The sequence below is a fragment of the Jaculus jaculus genome, chromosome X (genome assembly GCF_020740685.1).
Source record: "Jaculus jaculus isolate mJacJac1 chromosome X, mJacJac1.mat.Y.cur, whole genome shotgun sequence".
Classification (NCBI taxonomy): Eukaryota; Metazoa; Chordata; class Mammalia; order Rodentia; family Dipodidae; genus Jaculus; species Jaculus jaculus.
In genome coordinates, this window is record NC_059125.1 from 28,440,433 (window position 1) to 28,457,727 (window position 17,295).

At 39.7% G+C, this 17,295-nt stretch overlaps 1 protein-coding gene across 6 annotated transcripts in view; it reads right to left on the bottom strand.

Moving 5' to 3' along the window:
* Positions 1-17,295, bottom strand: part of Zfx (zinc finger protein X-linked) — a 185,597-nt gene that overhangs the window by 25,112 nt on the left and 143,190 nt on the right. For 4 of the 6 annotated variants that reach the window (XM_045140130.1, XM_045140129.1, XM_045140128.1 and 1 more), the window contains 2 exons: positions 8,115-8,203; positions 1,879-2,448 (listed from right to left, as the gene is read on the bottom strand). In XM_045140130.1, the coding sequence (XP_044996065.1) occupies positions 1,879-2,448; positions 8,115-8,175 (631 nt within the window). In that variant the 5' untranslated portion in view covers positions 8,176-8,203. Of the gene's footprint in view, positions 1-1,878; positions 2,449-8,114; positions 8,204-11,367; positions 11,439-17,295 lie in introns of all 6 variants that reach the window. The other 2 variants (XM_045140133.1, XM_045140132.1) reach the window with 1 other exon arrangement.

A 17,295-nucleotide genomic window follows, 5' to 3' on the forward strand; every position in this document is an offset into this window, starting at 1 on the left:
ACACATGTGTGGAGGTCAGAGGACTACTTTTGGATGGGTCTTTTTTTCTATCTTTCCGCCTTGTTTGAAGCAGGCAAGGTTGTGCTCACTCACGCTCTCATTCTCTCGATTCTTGCTCTGCTGTTTATGCTGTGCTTCCCAAGATATTTCTCCTGTCTTCCTCTCATCTCGCTGTCAGTGCCCACATGCTGGGATTACAGAAATCTCCTATCCTATCTATGGAGTTCAACCCTCCTTAGTCCTCCTTATTAAGTCAAGATATTTGTTTTTTTACCTTAAAATAATCTTTTAAAAATATTTTCATTTTGGGCTGGAGAGATGGATTAGCGGTTAAGCGCTTGCATGTGAAGCCTAAGGACCCCGGTTTGAGGCTCGGTTCCCCAGGTCCCACGTTAGCCAGATGCACAAGGGGCGCACGCGTCTGGAGTTCGTTTGCAGAGGCTGGAAGCCCTGGCATGCCCATTCTCTCTCTCCCTCCCTCTATCTCTCTTTCTCTCTAGGTCTGTTGGTCTCAAATAAATAAATAAATAACTCAAAAAATTATTTTCATTTACTTGCAAGCAAAAAGAGAATGAAAATGGGCCCACCAAGGCCTCTAAGTCACTGCAAAAGAACTCCAGATGTATGTGCCACTTTGTGCATCTGGTTCTACACTATGTAGCCTCAACTATGCCCCAGTTTATAGCAGTCATTGTCCCTCTGCCTCCTGAGTACTGGGATTACAAGCATGCACCATCACACTGGCTTAAATCTCATAACTTTCATATCCTAGGGCTAGAGGGATAGTTTAGCAGTTAAGGTGCTTGCCTGCAAAGCCAAAGGACCCAGGTTCAATTCCCCTAAGTGAGATACACAAGGTGGCACATGCATCTAGGGTTTGTTTGCAATGGCTGCAGTGGCCCTGGCGTACCCATTCATTCCCTCCTTCCCTCCCTCCCTCCCTCTCTCTCTCCCTCCCTCCTTCTTTCTCTCTGTCAAATAAATAAGTCAATAAAATGTTTAAAGAAAAAGAGTTATATCCTAAAATGCTGGTAGGTTTTATATGCTTTATCAACTTCCTGTATGAAAACAGGTATATTATATGTTGAAATTTATATATAGTCTTGTCTTCACTTTGAGCTTTCCAAGAAGTAAGAACTTCTACACTGGGTTATAATTGTGGTCTATCCAACTTAAAAGTCTTTTTTTTTTTTTTAATCTAAAAGTAATGCTAAGAAAAGGTTGTAAAAAGATGTAACTGTCCTCCCAGATGCCAACTTAAACATTTGGAGCTATGTTCTAAAAACAACTCACTTTGCATCAATAATCTACTATGAATCCACCATACTAAAATCAGGTTTAAGTACTCTTTCTCATTTTAAACAGTATTTTACATATAAATTAAAGTACATATGTATTACTTTGCAAAAAGTGCTTATGTATTACTGTGCATTCAAGAACAGAATACATCTCTCTGTCCAATGGTTTGTTTCCTGTACCTGTAAGCATACAAGAATATAAGTAGTTTGATAATGCGTTTTTCCAAGTCAAACTCCTTATGTTTCAAGAGAGTTCCTAATTCTAATACAAGCTGGTAACAACCTAATCACATCCTTCATGATTTCACAACATTCAGTTCCATCCTTTATAGGCCATGTCTTTCTAGACTTGAAGAAATCATCTCTTTTTATCAGGTCATAAAGGAAGATTGAGTTGTTTCTAAATTTGAGTTACCTTCCAGGCTCCTAACTAAAACAACTTAATTGTACAGAAATTTACTTTTATAGACTAGCTTTAGTTTTATAGAAATTTAGTTAAAATTCTACTTCAGATGTTAGAAAAAGCAGCCTTCAAAAACTCCTCTAAGAATCATTGTACCCCAAGTATCCCAAGACTTACAGGAAATCATGAGGTAGTCCTCACAGTTGTTTTTGTCATCATCTTGCTGGTCCACAGGGATTCCATTAGCATCTATGACTGCTTCAGAGGCACAGTCTGCTACCAACACTTCTTCTGACACAACATCAGTGGTCAAAGGGTCAGTGACAATTTCTGCTTCTACTACGTTATCATGAACTACATGTTCAACGTGTCCAACATCAGACACGTGTATAGATTCGCTTGTCAAGACATGTTCTGGCATAGACATTGAAGCAGATGTAATATCAGAAGCTAAGACATCATCTGGAACTGTGCAATGTGTTAAAGAAACTTCTTCAGTTACATCTGAGTCTAGCACTTGTTCGGGAATGATGACCGTCTCAGACACATCTCCTTCTTCCATGATATCTGGACACTGAACATCTTCTATAACAACGTCCTCAATAACATCTTGGATTACAACTGAGTCTGGGTCATCAGGAACAAAGTTATGCACAGTTATGTCTGAATCCACAACATCTGACACAAAAACAGTTTCTTGTACTTCCACAACAATTTGATCACCATCCATGTGTGTAGCACCAGTTCCTTAAAAATAAACAAATACATAAAATAAATGACAGATTTCAGCTGGAACATGTGAAGATTTCAATTAGCAAAAATATTATTCAATTTCTACCAAGATAGCAAGCTGGCTTCTCAGTTTTTTTCAAGTTACAATCACTTGAATCTGTTTTTTAATCATATTAGAAAGATGCTTAATACAACTTTTATGTATATATCCCAAATCAATAAATAGCTGAAGAACTAGGAGAACAAAGCAATTGAGGAAGTCATAGAAGACTCATATTCATAACAGTAAATTATAAGCATAATAAACTTAATTAAACTCATATTTACTGACAATTAAGACAAGATATAAGCATAATAAACTTGATTAAACTCATATTTACTGACAATTAAGACAAGAATTTAAATGATATAACCTCGGGTGACAAATGAATAGTTTTCCTATATTATGTGTTGTTTATGTATTTTCCATCTCACCCAACTCTTGCTTTTCTTTTCTCATCTTCCTTTCTATTTTTTCTCTTCCTCCACATCCTTCATTTGTTCTAATACAATATGTCACCAACATTCTCTATCTACGACTGGAGACATTTAGACGTTAACTTCTCTTTTAATACTACATTAAAGGATCAGGGCATAAATGAAAACAGAACTTCAGTTTAAGTAAAAAGCCAGGGGCTAGAGAGATGGCTTAGCAGTTAAGGCACTTGCATGCAAAGCCAAAGGACCCAGATTTGATTCTCTAAGACCCATATAAGCCAGACGCACAAAGTGGTACATGCATCTGGAGTTCGTCTGCAATGGCTGGAGGCCCTGGCACACCCATATTCTTCCCCCCTCACTATTTCTCTTACTCTCTCTCAAATAGATAAGTAAAAATATTTAATATACTAAAATAATTAAGTCAATTTGATCGAGGGTATCTCTATGAATAGATAAACAAAATTCCAACTGCTCTGGGCAGTGAAGGGTGAAGGTAGTTAAAGGGAGCCTAATCCAAGTTCACTAGGGTACTTAGCCTCCTCATTACCCTCAGAACCCAAGTTCCTCACAACACAGGAAACTTTACTGGAATCTATTTTACAGTTAAGGAATGAAGAGACAGGATTGAATCAACTGTCGTAGCCCAATGAGATTAAATGACTTAACCAAGGTCACAATTTGTATAGCATAAAGTGCTCAGTAAAGGAATGCCACAAATGGAACAGAAATTATATATCCTTACCAAAAATACAGAATAAAACAAACCTAGTACCTTGGCTGCCAGTCCAGAGAACAGCAAAAAAAAAAAAAAAAAAAGTTTTATAAATAATAGTCTTACTTCTTTCTCTTGCCCTCTCTCTTTCAAACAAATGAAAGGGGCTGGAAAGATGGCTTAGCAGTTAAGGTGTTTGCCCAGGAAGCCTAAGAATGCACATTTGAATCTCCAGGTCCCACTTAAGCCAGACACAAGTGCGCAATATTGCACATGAGCACAAGGGGGCACACATGTCTGGAGTTTGTTTGCAGTGGGTAAAGGCCCTGGTGTGTACACGTGCTCTTGCTCTCTCTCTCTGAAATATATACATATTGGCTTTTCAAGGTAGGGTTTTACTCTAGCTCAGGCTGACCTGGAATTCACTAGGTAGTCTCAGGGTGGCCTCAAACTCATGGTGATCCTCCTACCTCTGCCTTCCAAGTACTGGGATTAAAGGCGTGTGTCACCACGCCCGGCCAAAAATTGTATTTTGAAAAGTCTTACTAAAAAGGCTTTTCAGTAGATTTGTGCTTCTGGTTGTGATTCAGACCATGCTAAGTCCACGCAGGTGCCTAACTCAGCTGTGTATCTCTGGCCAGAATCTCAAAGAAATACATGTTTTTTAACAAACAGAAACAATGAAGAACCAAAGAATGCTAAAACATATAGGAAGTCTCTGAAGCCACTTTTATATACACTGTAGCTACTTGTAGAAAAAAATTGAAAGACTGTATTCACTTTTAAGTTGTATACAGTTTCTACAAAATGCTTTATACTCATTTGTTCCCAATATTCTCAACATTGTAATCTCCATTTGGCAGACATGAACATAAAAGCATCTAGTGGCAAGAGCACTGGTGACAAAATGTAAATCAGAAAAGGGAGTTATATATTTGAGCTTTGTGACCTTAGGCAAAGTCATTTAACCTAAATTTAGTTTCTCCTTGAGGAAAATGAGGAAAGTATTATCTGCTATGCACACCTCACAAGACTGTGTGGATGATCAAATATATGGGAAGTGTTCAGAAAACTGTAAATGAGAGGTGTCATTACTATTGTGACATATAAAAATGGAGGTACTGGCAAACTAAGTGACTTGCTCAAAGATACAAACCAAATTGTTAGCAATAAAGATTAAATGCAATAATCTTCCAATCTATCACTTAGTTTATGACCCAGGTTTGCCTATAAAATTAAATATATATATATATTTTCCCAAAAGTTTAGTCTCTTCAAGCACATTATACTTCAAATTCCAATGAAGAAAAATTATAAACTTTGCATTTAATAAACTAAAATTACCAAAGGTGAAAGACTATTCTATAGAACACTTATACCCTCCCCTATACTATATGTATAAAGAATAATTAAAAAACTAAGTCTCTATTATTTTTCTTACAAAGTTAGAATCTCAGCAGCATTTTATGTATAAGGATAGAAATTTTAGATTATTAAACTAAGTATAAATAAAATAATGGGGTAATCCCAAATTGTGAATACTTTATTTTTTAAACTTTGTGAATAAAATTTTTCCTCCCACTCTTTGGGAAGTGAAATAATACTGTATTCCTGAAGTAAAAGGTTCCTTGTGGGAACTATGACAGAAGGGGTTATAAATTTAGGACAAGATCAGGATGTGGAAGATCTTGGGTTGTACTTTATCTGCTGGGAAATGGAGAACTAAAAAATGGCATAATACACATGTTATGGGTATTGACTAGTAGGCTGGATAAAAGAAGCAGTAAGAAATGAAAGGTATTGCTGATATAGCCTGCCTATGCAAAAGTCAAATGAAGTAGAGCAGACGTAAACAATGAACATTCTCAAAGGGACAAGGAGGCCAGGCGTGGTGGCACATGCCTTTAATTCCATCACTCGGGAGGCAGAGGTAGGAGGATTGCCTTGAGTTCGAGGTTACCCTGAGACTCCATAGTGAATTCCAGGTCAGCCTGGGCTACAGTGAGACCCTACCTTGAAAAAACAAAAAAAAAGGGGGGGGACAAGGAGCAGAGCTCAATGGAATTACTGAGCAAGATGAAAATAAGTGAAGAAAATACAGAAGGGATGGAGTGATTGCTCAGTGCTTAAGGCACTTGCCTGCAAAGCCTAAGGACTTGAGTTCAATTCCCCAGTGCCCACAAAAAGCCAGATGCAGGCTGGAGAGAAGGCTTAGCGGTTAAGCACTTGCCTGTGAAGCCTAAGGACCCCTGTTCGAGGCTCAATTCCCCAGGACCCATGTTAGCCAGATGCACAAGGGGGCACATGCATCTAGAGTTCATTTGCAGTGGCTAGAGGCCCTGGTGTGCCCATTCTCTCTCTCTATCTGCCTCTTTCTCTGTCTGTCGCTCTCAAATAAATAAAAGTAAACAAAAAGTAAAAAAAAAAAAAAAAAAGCCAGATGCACAAGGTGGTGCATGCTTCTGGAGTTCGTTTTAGAGTGGCTGGAGGCCCTGTGGTACCCCCTTTAGTTGTCTCCTCTCTCTGCTTACAAATAAATAAACAAATATTTTAAAAATAAGTAAGTCAATAAATAAAGTGTATAGAACCAAGGTGGGCCAATGAAGTGGCACACACCTATAATCCCAAACTCAAGAGGCTGAAGCAAGGACAAGGCCAGCCTGGATTATGACGAGATACAATCTCAAAAAGCAAAAATAAAGCTGAATGTGGTAGCTCATGCCTTTAATCTCAGCACTCGGGGGGTAGAGGTAGGATTGTTTTGAGTTCGAGGCCACCCTCAATTCACTACATAGTGAATTCCAGGTCAGCCGAGGCCAGAGTAAGACCCTTCCTCAAAAAAAACAAAACAAAATAAAATGAGGTGTTACATTTCAGAATTTTTCACCTTCTGGAATATTTATATATACATAATGAGATATCTTGGGTATCAGACCTAAGTCTACACATAAAATTGATTTGTTTTAGGTAAGAATATCACCGTGAGCTCAAGACCACCCTGAGACTACACAGTCAATTCCAGGTCCACCTGGGCTAGAGTGAAACCCTATCTCAAAGAAAAAAAAATCATTCATTTCATATCCACCTTATACACGGAACGTGAAGGTAATCTTTACGGAGCCTGTGTTTTGATGAACCCCTTACATAAAGTCAGGAGTGGGATTTCCTTTCTACTTATGGTGTCATGTCATCAATACTTAGTAAGTTTCAAATTTTGGAGCATTTTGGATTTTCAGACTAAAGATAATCAACTTGTACTGACAAGAATGAGAATTAGTGGGTTGGAGAGATGGCTTAGCGGTTAAGGTGCTTGCCTACAAAGCCAAAGCACCCAAGTTCAACTTCTAAGAACCCACATAAGCCAGATGGACAACATGGCACATTCATCTGGAGTTCCCTTGCAGTGGTTAGAGACCATGGCATACCCATTCTCTATCTGCCTCTCTCTCTTTCAAATATATTAAATTTAAACAAGAATGAAAATTCAGGGCTGGAGAGATGGCTTAGCAGCTAAGCGCTTGTCTGTGACACCTAAGGACCCAGGTTTAAGGCTCGATTCCCCAGGACCCACGTTAGCCAGCTGCACAAGGGGGTACACGCGTCTGGAGTTCGTTTGCAGTGGCTGGAGGCCCTGGCACACCCATTCTCTATCTCTCTATCTGTCTCTCTCTCTCTCTCTCTGTCTGCCGCTCTCAAATAAATAAAGAAAAATGAAAAAAAATGAAAAAAAGAATGAAGTCATTATGAAGGAGCCAATTGTCTCTCTCTCTCCTTTTATTTATTTATTTATTTATTTTTGGTTTTTCAAGATAGAGTCTTACTCTAGCCCACGCTGAACTAAAATTCACTATGAAGTCTCAGGGTGGCCTTGAACTCATGGTGATCCTCCTGCCTCTACCTCCTAAATTAAAGGCATGTGCCAGCATAAGGAGCCAAATTTTTTAGACTCCAAACACATGCACCACCTTGTGCATCTGGCGTATGTCCTAGGGAATCAAACTTGCGTCCATTGGCTTTGCAAGCAAGCGCCTTAACAGCTAAGCCATCTCTCAAGCCCATGAAGCAAAATATTTGAGAACAGGTATAATAATGTGCTTATTTTGATATTTGTAGATTCTGACAGAATTAACAAGTATTAAAATGTGACCATGAATATGAGGGTTTAACAATCTCCCCACAGAACTAACTCTAAATTTGATACCTAAAAAGTGGAATAATCCAGTTAAGAAGAGTAAAGGTGCCAGGCGTGGTGGTACACGCCTTTAGTGCCAGCACTCAGGAGGCAGAGACAGTAGGATTGCCATAAGTTCAAGGCCATCCTGACACTACATAGTGAATTCCTGACCTACAGGGAGATGATACCTCTACAAACAAAACAAAACAAAAAGGAAGAGTAAAGATTCAGGGGAATCAGAGTGGGATATAAGGGTGATCTGATCAAAATACATTATGAAATTGTCAAAAAGTAGAACAATCCAAGCAGTTGTACCTGTTGCATCAAAAAATGAGTTTGGTGCTTGTGGCTGTAATTCAAGTCCATCTTCATCCATGGCCCTTAATTCTCATCAGTCACAGCTCCTAAATCAAGGGAAAAGTAAAGCAAGCACCAGTTTTTATATCATTAAAAAAAATGTGACCATTTTTATTCCTGAGTCACTCAAGTTACAGTGACAAATGAACCCCTATCCACCACATAAACATACAAACCAAAAGACTCACCTTTAAGACTTGGCATTAATCCTATTTCTAATTTTTTGTTCACACATGCACATAAGTATATATACACATATGTATACACAGTGAATGTTGTCGTGGAAGTATTGTATTTAAGAGCAATGCTATCTTGAGATCCTTCCAACACCTTCTGCATCATCGGCCAAACATCGCCTGTGATTAGATCTAACTCTGTCCAATCTTGTGGAGAACAAAGAGCAAGGAACCTGATTGGCCGAATTTTCAACCAAATGTGACCTGGGTCAGGTCTGTGGGAAGAGTTTTGATCCAGAATTTATACTGCATTTTCCTATGCATTCTTAAAATTTCCATTTAAAACTTTTGGGGACCCAGCATGTGCTAAGTATTTCATATGCATTGTTTCATTAAATCTTCACACTGTTCACATCAAGTAAAAAAAAAAAAGACTCACCTTTGCCCACACTTCAATTTAATTTGAGACATACACCAGCGGTGGTGGCACATGCCTGTAATCCCAGGAATCAGGAGGATGAGGCAAGAGGATCACAAGTTCAAAACTACCTTTGGGTTATGTAGGGTGTTCCGTGTCAGTCACAGATACAACCAAGAACTTGTTTATATAGTTAAGACCCTACCTATCTCAAAAACTATTAAATTGAGGTATTGTTCACATGTATCAAGTGCACACATCTTGATGAACTTTTTTAAAATGTTCTATTTATTTATGAGAAAGAGAGAGAGAGAGAGAATAGGTCCATCAGACTTTATGTGGGTACTGTGGAATTGAACCCAGGTCCTTAGGCTTTGCAGGCAAGTGCCTTAATCACTGAGCCATCTCTCCGGCACTCTTGGTCAAGTGTGTGGGGGGGGGGTGGGTTTTGAGGTAGGGTCTCACTCTTGCCCAGGTTAACCTGGAATTCACTATGTAGTCTCAGGGTACTCTAAAAACTCATGGCAATCTTTCTGCCTCTGCCTCCCAGTGCTGGGATTAAAGGTATGCAATGCACCACCACACCAAGCTCCTATTGATGAATTTGTTTGTTTTTGTTTTTCGAGGTAGGGTTTCATTCTAGTCTAGGCTGACCTGGAATTCACTATGTAGTCTCAGGGTGGCCTCAAACTCATAGTGATCCTCCTACCTTTGCCTCTCAAGCACCACCACATCTGGCACTTGATGAACGTTGTTGTTGTTGTTGTTTCATTTGTTGTTTTTGCGAGGTAGGGTCTCAATCTAGTCCAGCTGACCTGAAATTCACTATGTAGTCTCAGGGTGGTCTCGAACTCATGGAGATCCTCCTATCTCTGCCTCCCAAGTGTTGGGATTGAAGGCATGTGCCACCATACCAGTTCTTGATGAACTTTTAATACAAACACAAAACTTCACCAGCAAGCTGTGATGTACACATCTATAATCCCAGCATTCAGGAGGCTGAATCAGGAGGAGAAGACCAGTTTAGACTACATATACCTTGCCTCAAAAGGGTGTGGAGAGAATAGACCTTTTTGGTTGTTGTTTTGTTTTGTTTTTTCAAGATAGGGTCTCACACTGGTCCAGGCTGACCTGGAATTCACTATGTAGTCTCAGGGCCTCAAACTCTCAGTGATCCTCCTACCTCTGCCTCCCAAGTGCTGGGATTAAAGGTGTGCACCACCACGCCCAGCCCGGAATAGCTTTTATAGTCACTACCCAAAACAAGGCAGAGCATTTTCAGGACCACAGCACTCTCATCATGTTATATATATCTCATATTCCCACAGAGTGGCTGGTTTTGTTAAGTTTCAACTTAAAACATATCCTGTAGCTTACTGTGGGAAATTTCTACACAATTTTTTGCATTACTTCTCTACATTTAATACAGTCTGATTTCCACCAACATATTAAACAATGGTAAGACTCCAAAGTTCTTAACTAGAGTGAACATAGCTGTGATAAACACCCTTTTGTTTCTTGGTTTTTATCCTCCTTGTCTTTAGAATCTGATAGGCAATTAATTCTTGTGTCTCTGAAGTATACTCCTTTCTGTTTAAGTGCCATCCTACTTTTGTTCCCACCCTCCTTACTGCTGGTTGCCATCACAACTCACCACAGCCTGGCTGAATCTTATGTACTTTCTTCTCTTCCTACTTTTTATTTCCACAGTTTCAAGCACTGTTTGTACAGTCAAATCCATATACTCAGTTAAGATCTTACAGGCTCACCGGATTGTCTGGGAGTGTTTTCATCCTGGATAAAGGCCAACTTTCTCCAGACACAGCCATGGTGGCCTTTTCCTTCTTCCCCACTAGAGTGCTGGATATCATCAACTACTTCTCCACAGGACTTCTCACCTGTCCTGGTTCTTAATATCTCTGGTCTTCTAACTGCCTATCAGCTTCATACTTCTTAATCCCTGGGGCATGAAAATAGCCTCTCAAGTGGCCTTGCTCCTTTCTGCCACTCCCACAACAAATGACTAGGAACTCTACACAAGTAAAAGTTGGTGCCAAACACTAAGAGGCATTCCTGCTATCTGTGAGAGATTAATCCTCCTGCTGACTGCTTTGATCACAGCACTCCTGGCTCAGAACACTTCAAAAACTCCCTGCCAATACTCAAGGCCTCTATAATATGAACCCAATAAACCAGGACTATTATTTATTGTTTTTCCATCCTTTTAACATCACATATACTTCCTAAGAGATATATTCTGGTCTACATGGAAGGAAACCCACTTACCTTTACCTCATTTTCCCTTCCATCTTGACATTACAAAAACTCAATTTAATACCAGCACTTAGGAGGCAGAGGTAAAGAGGATCTCCGTGAGTTCAAGGCCACCCTGAAACTACAGTGAAACCCTACCTTTAAAAAAAAAAAAAAAAAAACACCAGGAATGGTGGTGCATGCCTTTAATCCCAGCCCTTGGGAGCAGAGGCAGAAGGATCTCTGTAAATTCAAGGCCACCCTGAGACTACATAATGAATTCCAGGTCAGCCTGGGCTAGATCGAGACCATACCTTAATTAAAAAAAAAAAAAGTCAAACATATTTGAAAATAAAAACCCCACCTTGTACTTCCAAACAGAATGACTATATCTGGATTTTGTAAGCCCTCTGGGGTTAGAGCTGCCAATTCGCCCTAAAAATCAAAACAAAACTGTGTTGTTAAGTAGAAACTACCCAGGAAAAATTTTGTGATCAATTAAGAGTGGGAAAAGGTATGCAAAGAGTGTATAATTAATGCAAGTGTCTGTGCATCAGAGCAGGAACCAAACTAAGACCAGACAAATAAACAGAATGATTCAGAGCACCAAAATCAAATGCCCTCAAAACACTTCTGGGATTCTACTATTGCACAGTTAAGTATTCCCTTTGGGTTGCAAGAGTAAGAACTCTGAAAAAAAAAAATCAAAGAAGAAACAACTAAGTTTTAAGGGAAATATTGAACTAGGTGAAACACAGGAAGTTCACAAAAACTTCTTTTTAAAAAAAATATTTTATTTTTATTTATTTATTTGACAGAGAAAAGAAGGAGAGAAAGAGAGAGAATGAGAGAACCAGGGTCAGCCTCCAGGCACTGCAAACGAACTCCAGATGCATGCACCCCCTTGTGCATCTGGCTAACGCGGGTCCTAGGGAATCAAACCTGGGCCCTTTGGCTTTGCACGCAAATGCCTTAACTGCTAAGCCATCCCTCCAGCCCACCCCAAAAACTTCTTTAAAATAAAGCTACAAAACACCCCTAACAAGTCAATGGGAATAGCAATGGAATTTTATCTTAAATTTAGTAATTTGGAGGGCTGGAGAGATGGCTTAGCTGTTAAAGCACATTCTTGCAAAGCCTAAGGACCCAACCAAGTTCAATTCCCCAGAACCCACATAAGTTAGACAAGGTCACACATGCACACAGGTGGTGTACATGCCATTCGATTGCAGTGGCTAGATACCCTGGTATACCAATTCTCTTTCTCTCTCTCATAAATACAAATTGGGGGGCTGGGGAGATGGCCGAGCAGTGAAGGTACTTGTTTAAAAAGCCTGCTGGCCCAGGTTCAATTCTCCAGTACCCACATAAAGCCAGAAATTTGTTTGCAACAGCAGGAGGCCATAGCATGCTCATACTTTCTTTCTCTCAAATAATAAAAATATTTTTTTGGCTAGGCATGGTGGCACATGCCTTTAATCTCAGCACTCAGGAGGCAGAGGTAAGAGGATCACTGTGAGTTGAGGCCACCCTGAGACTACATAGTGAATTCCAAAGGTCAGCCTTGGCTAGAGCAAGACCCTACCTCAAAAACCCTAAATAAATAAATAAATCCACTGTTTTCTCTTTATTTTCATTGCTACTATTCTAATAAACTTACAACTTGCATGCAGAGCCAGTGTGTCCTTCAATGAAGGAACATTCCTAAACAAAAGGACTGTTTTGGTGAAGCTTAAGGACCCCGGTTCGAGGCTCGATTCCCCAGGACCCACGTCAGCCAGATGCACAAGGTGGCACACGCATCCGGAGTTCGTTGGCAGTGGCTGGAGGCCCTGGCGTGCCCATTCGCTTGCTCTCTCTCTCTCTCTCTCTCTCTCTCCCTCTCTCTCCCTCTCTCTCTCTCTCTGTCTCTCTCTGTGTGTGTCTCTCTCTCAAATAAATAAAAATAAAAAAAATAAAAAAATAAAAAAAAGGACTGTTTTTATCTTCAGTACTAGGAGTTGAACCCAAGGCTTTGCACATGCTCAAGTGCTCTACCACTGAGCTATATATATATCCTAGCCCTCTTTTTTTATTTTAGTATTTTTTAATTTTTATTTATTTGAGAGAGAAAAAAGAGGGAAATGGAGAAAGAGAAAGAATGGGCACTTCCAGGGCCTTCAGCCACTGTAAAAGAACTTCACATACATGTGCCACCTCATGTATCTGGCTTACATGGGTCCTGGAGAATCGAACCTGGGTCCTTTGACTTCACAGGCAAACACCTTAACTGCTAAGCCATCTTTCTAGCCGTTTTTTTTGTTTGTTTGTTTGTTTGTTTGTTTTTTACTTTTTGAGACAAAGTCTTTCCACGTTGCCCAGGCTGACCTTGAACTCAGTCTGTATCCCAGGAAGGCCTTTAATTTGCAATTCTCCTGCCTTAGCCTCCCTAGTAAATTGGATTACAAATCTAAGTCAATAGACTGTCTCAGCTAATTTCTTGGGTTTTATATACTTTTTTCCAATTTCTTCTTGTTTGTTTTTTGAGATGGTCTCACTACGTAGCCAACATACACCTGAAATTCACCGTGAAGTACAGACTGCCCTTAAACTTGTGGCAATCTCCCTGCCTCAGCCTCCTGAGAGTCACACTACTGACTTGTTTCTTAATTATTATTAGAACTTTTATTACAGCATTAAAGAATTCCTAAATCTAGCCTTTACATTACTTTAGCTTTTCTCTCATAGTTTTTTTTAAATTTTTTAATTTTTTATTTATTTATTTGAGAGCGACAGACACAGAGAGAAAGACAGGTAGAGGGAGAGAGAGAGAATGGGCGCACCAGGGCTTCCAGCCTCTGCAAACGAACTCCAGACGCGTGCGCCCCCTTGTGCATCTGGCTAACGTGGGACCTGGGGAACCAAGCCTCAAACCAGGGTCCTTAGGCTTCACAGGCAAGCGCTTAACCGCTAAGCCATTTCTCCAGCCCTCTCATAGTTTTTTTTTTTTAATATTTTATTTTTATTTATTTATTTGAGAGAGAGAGATACAGAAATAGGAAAGTAGACAGAGAGAATGGGTGTGCCAGGGCTTTCAGCCACTGCAAACGAACTCCAGACACGTGCGCCCCCTTGTGCATCTAGCTAACATGGGTCCTGGGGAATCGAGCCTCGAACAGGGGTCCTTAGGCTTCACAGGCAAGCACTTAACTGCTAAGCCATCTCTCTAGCCCTCCCTTCATTTTAATCTTTGCCTTTCTAATGCATCTATACTAATTTGATCCTCACCCCATCTTCTAAGTTGTTATTTCAAGTATCCTATTTTAATTTCAAAATAAACTGTTTCTTTTTCACAGCAATGTTTTATTCTTTTGGTGAACAGATTTTTCCCAAATATATTTGAGATCCCAATATTTATTCTGTTCTCTACATTAAACTGTCTCCTCTGGTGTTTCATTATGCAACTGGCTGCATTTGATTCCTTTTTCAACTTGCTGGTTTTCCTCCAAAACATGGGCCCCTTTGGTTGTCCATTCCTATTTGTAAACTAGATGCTAAACTAGAACTATATTGATAGCTGGGCGACTTTTCTCAGCCCCAGTGAGAATCCTTGTTTGCCTAGCAGTGAACTTGAGCTCTGACCAAGAGTCACTGTCTAGTCACAGGAGCCCTATCTAGTGTGAGTCCACAAAGGAAAAAAGGAATCATGTAACCAGATAGGCTTAGGTGCAATAACCTGCATGATGGCTATAAACCATCTGAAACACAGCCCCTTAGGTAGGCCTGGGGCCATGGGCCTGTAAACCCACCTACTTGGGAGGCTGAAGCAGGATAACCAAGGCCTGACTGGACAACTTAAAAAGATCCTGTCTCAAAAAGTAAGACTGTGGGCCAGGGTGGGGGATGACTCAGTGGTTATACACACTTGCTTGCAAAGCTTGCCAGCCTAGGCTCAACTTCTCAGCATCCATGTAAACCTGGATGCAAGTTAGCACATCCATCTGTGGTCCAACATACCTATGACAATGGGAAACAGAGCCAGGAGAACCCAAAGATTGTGGGGCAGCTACTCCAACGCTCCTTTGCAATGGCAAAAGACCCTGCCTCAAAGAAGGTGGAGCACAGACACCTCTTGGGTTCTCTGACCTACATGCATACATTGTGCTTTTCTCTAGTCTATGATGGATTTAAAAATCATGAATTTTTATATACCAAATAAAAAGCATGGAAATACATAAAAAACAAAAACATTGGGTTGGAGAGATGGCGCTTGCTTGGAAATCCTAACAACCAGGTTCAATTCCCCAGTACCCACATTAACCAGATGTACAAAGTGGCAACGTGTATCTGGAGTTCATTTGCAGTGGCTACAGCCCTAGTTGACCATTCATATTCATTTCTCTCTCTCTTTCTGTTTGCAAATAGAAATAAATAAAATAAAGATAAGTAAATTAAAAAAAAACATTGAAAATGATTTTGATCAGTAATAACAGGTTACAACTGTACCAACACTTAACGGGCCAAACTTTTTTTTTTTTTTTGGTTTTTCAAGGTAGGGTCTCGCTCTAGCCGAGGCTGACCTGGAATTCACTATGTAGTCTCAGGCTGGCCTCAAACTCACAGCAATCCTCCTACCTCTGCCTCCCGAGTGCTGGAATTAAAGGTGTGCACTACCATGCCCAGACCAGGCCAAACATTTTGATATATCTGTAGACTAATAACATAAATCTACTAAATCTACTAGGTATAATTCAAATCCTATTCCCTAGGAACAAGATTTTTTCTTTGTTTTTGTTTCTCAAGGTAGGGTTTCACTCTAGCTCAGGCTGACCTGCAATTCGACCTGTAATTCACTATGTAGTCTCAGGGTGACCTTGAACTCATGGTGATCCTCCTACTTCTGCCTCCCAAGTGCTGGGATTAAAGGCGAGTGCCATCACGCCCGGTAAGATATATTTTTAAATAGTCTCTCTCATCCCACGTCAACAGAAAAAATGTCTGCTCTGTGTGTGTGCGTGTGTACACATACATACATATACACACACATACATACATACATACATACATACATACATAAAAGAACCTTGTCCTTCTTTGCCCTGTCCCACTTGGAACTTCTACATGCTTCACAGAGACATTCAATGGCAAATTTTTGTTACAGATTAGTTTTTCCATAAAACCATTCCATGCCAATTGGCAATTTCAAGGTTTTGTTTATCTTTAGTCTAAGAGTCCAAACTTCCACAATCTATTAAATTTTGGCCTTAAAATGGCAAACCTTAAAAGCCTTGTTTTTCCAAAGCTCCCAATCCTGCTCAGATTAGAAGCTACCAAAATTAGTTGTATCTGTGAGCTCTTACCATACTGTTTTAAATACTTTTGTCTTTAAGACTAGGATAGGGAATGTATAGACTCTGTAATTTGTTTTTAGATATATAAAGCAGTACAGCATTTCTTATTAAAAAATATTACCCTTTAAATACATACACTAATTTACCAATACACTTTTGTTATAGAATATCCTACTGTGTAACACAGTGGGATGAATATAACTCAACTCTTTGGATCACAATTTTTTACTTCATTATGAATTTTATTGAAGTAGCTTATTAGCTTTTGCCGAGATTTTGAACAGAAGTCCTATTCATATGTTTCCTCCAATGGCATATTCTGCCTTCAGTTGCAGGTGTACTGGAGTGGTGTGTGTGAAACACTTGATGTGATCAAAGGATGAAGACAGTATTTTGACATAAGAAGTATAGATTAAAGGAAGGTTGGTATTTATTCATTTCCTTTTTCTTACAGCACTTGCCATCTTTTCCAAAATTGGGAACTTAATTTATCTCTGAACTAGTGATTCCCATAGTTGTTAACTACTAGGTGTTTTTCTTTTTTTCTTTTCTTTTCTTTTCTTTCTTTCTTTCTTTTTTTTTTTTTGTTTTTTTTTTTTTTTTGTTTTTGTTTTTCGAGGTAGGGTCTCACTCTGGTCCAGGCTGACCTGGAATTACCTCTGTCATCTCAGGGTGGCCTTGAACTCATGGCAATCCTCCTACCTCTGCCTCCAGAGTGCTGCTGGGATTAAAGGCGTCCTTTTTCATCCTCTCATTACCATCTTTTGTTCTCCTTTCCCCTCTTGCTGAACCCCATCTTCTTCCTAACCAGTCCAACTTGTCCCAAGACATCTTTCTTATGTGACCCACTGAGTTTGATTAGGGATGTTTGCATGACCATGGATGGGGGTTATCAACCAGAGAATGGGCAACCTACCAGTGGACCAGTAGCTATACCAATTAAGAAAATGTTTCCTCCTTTT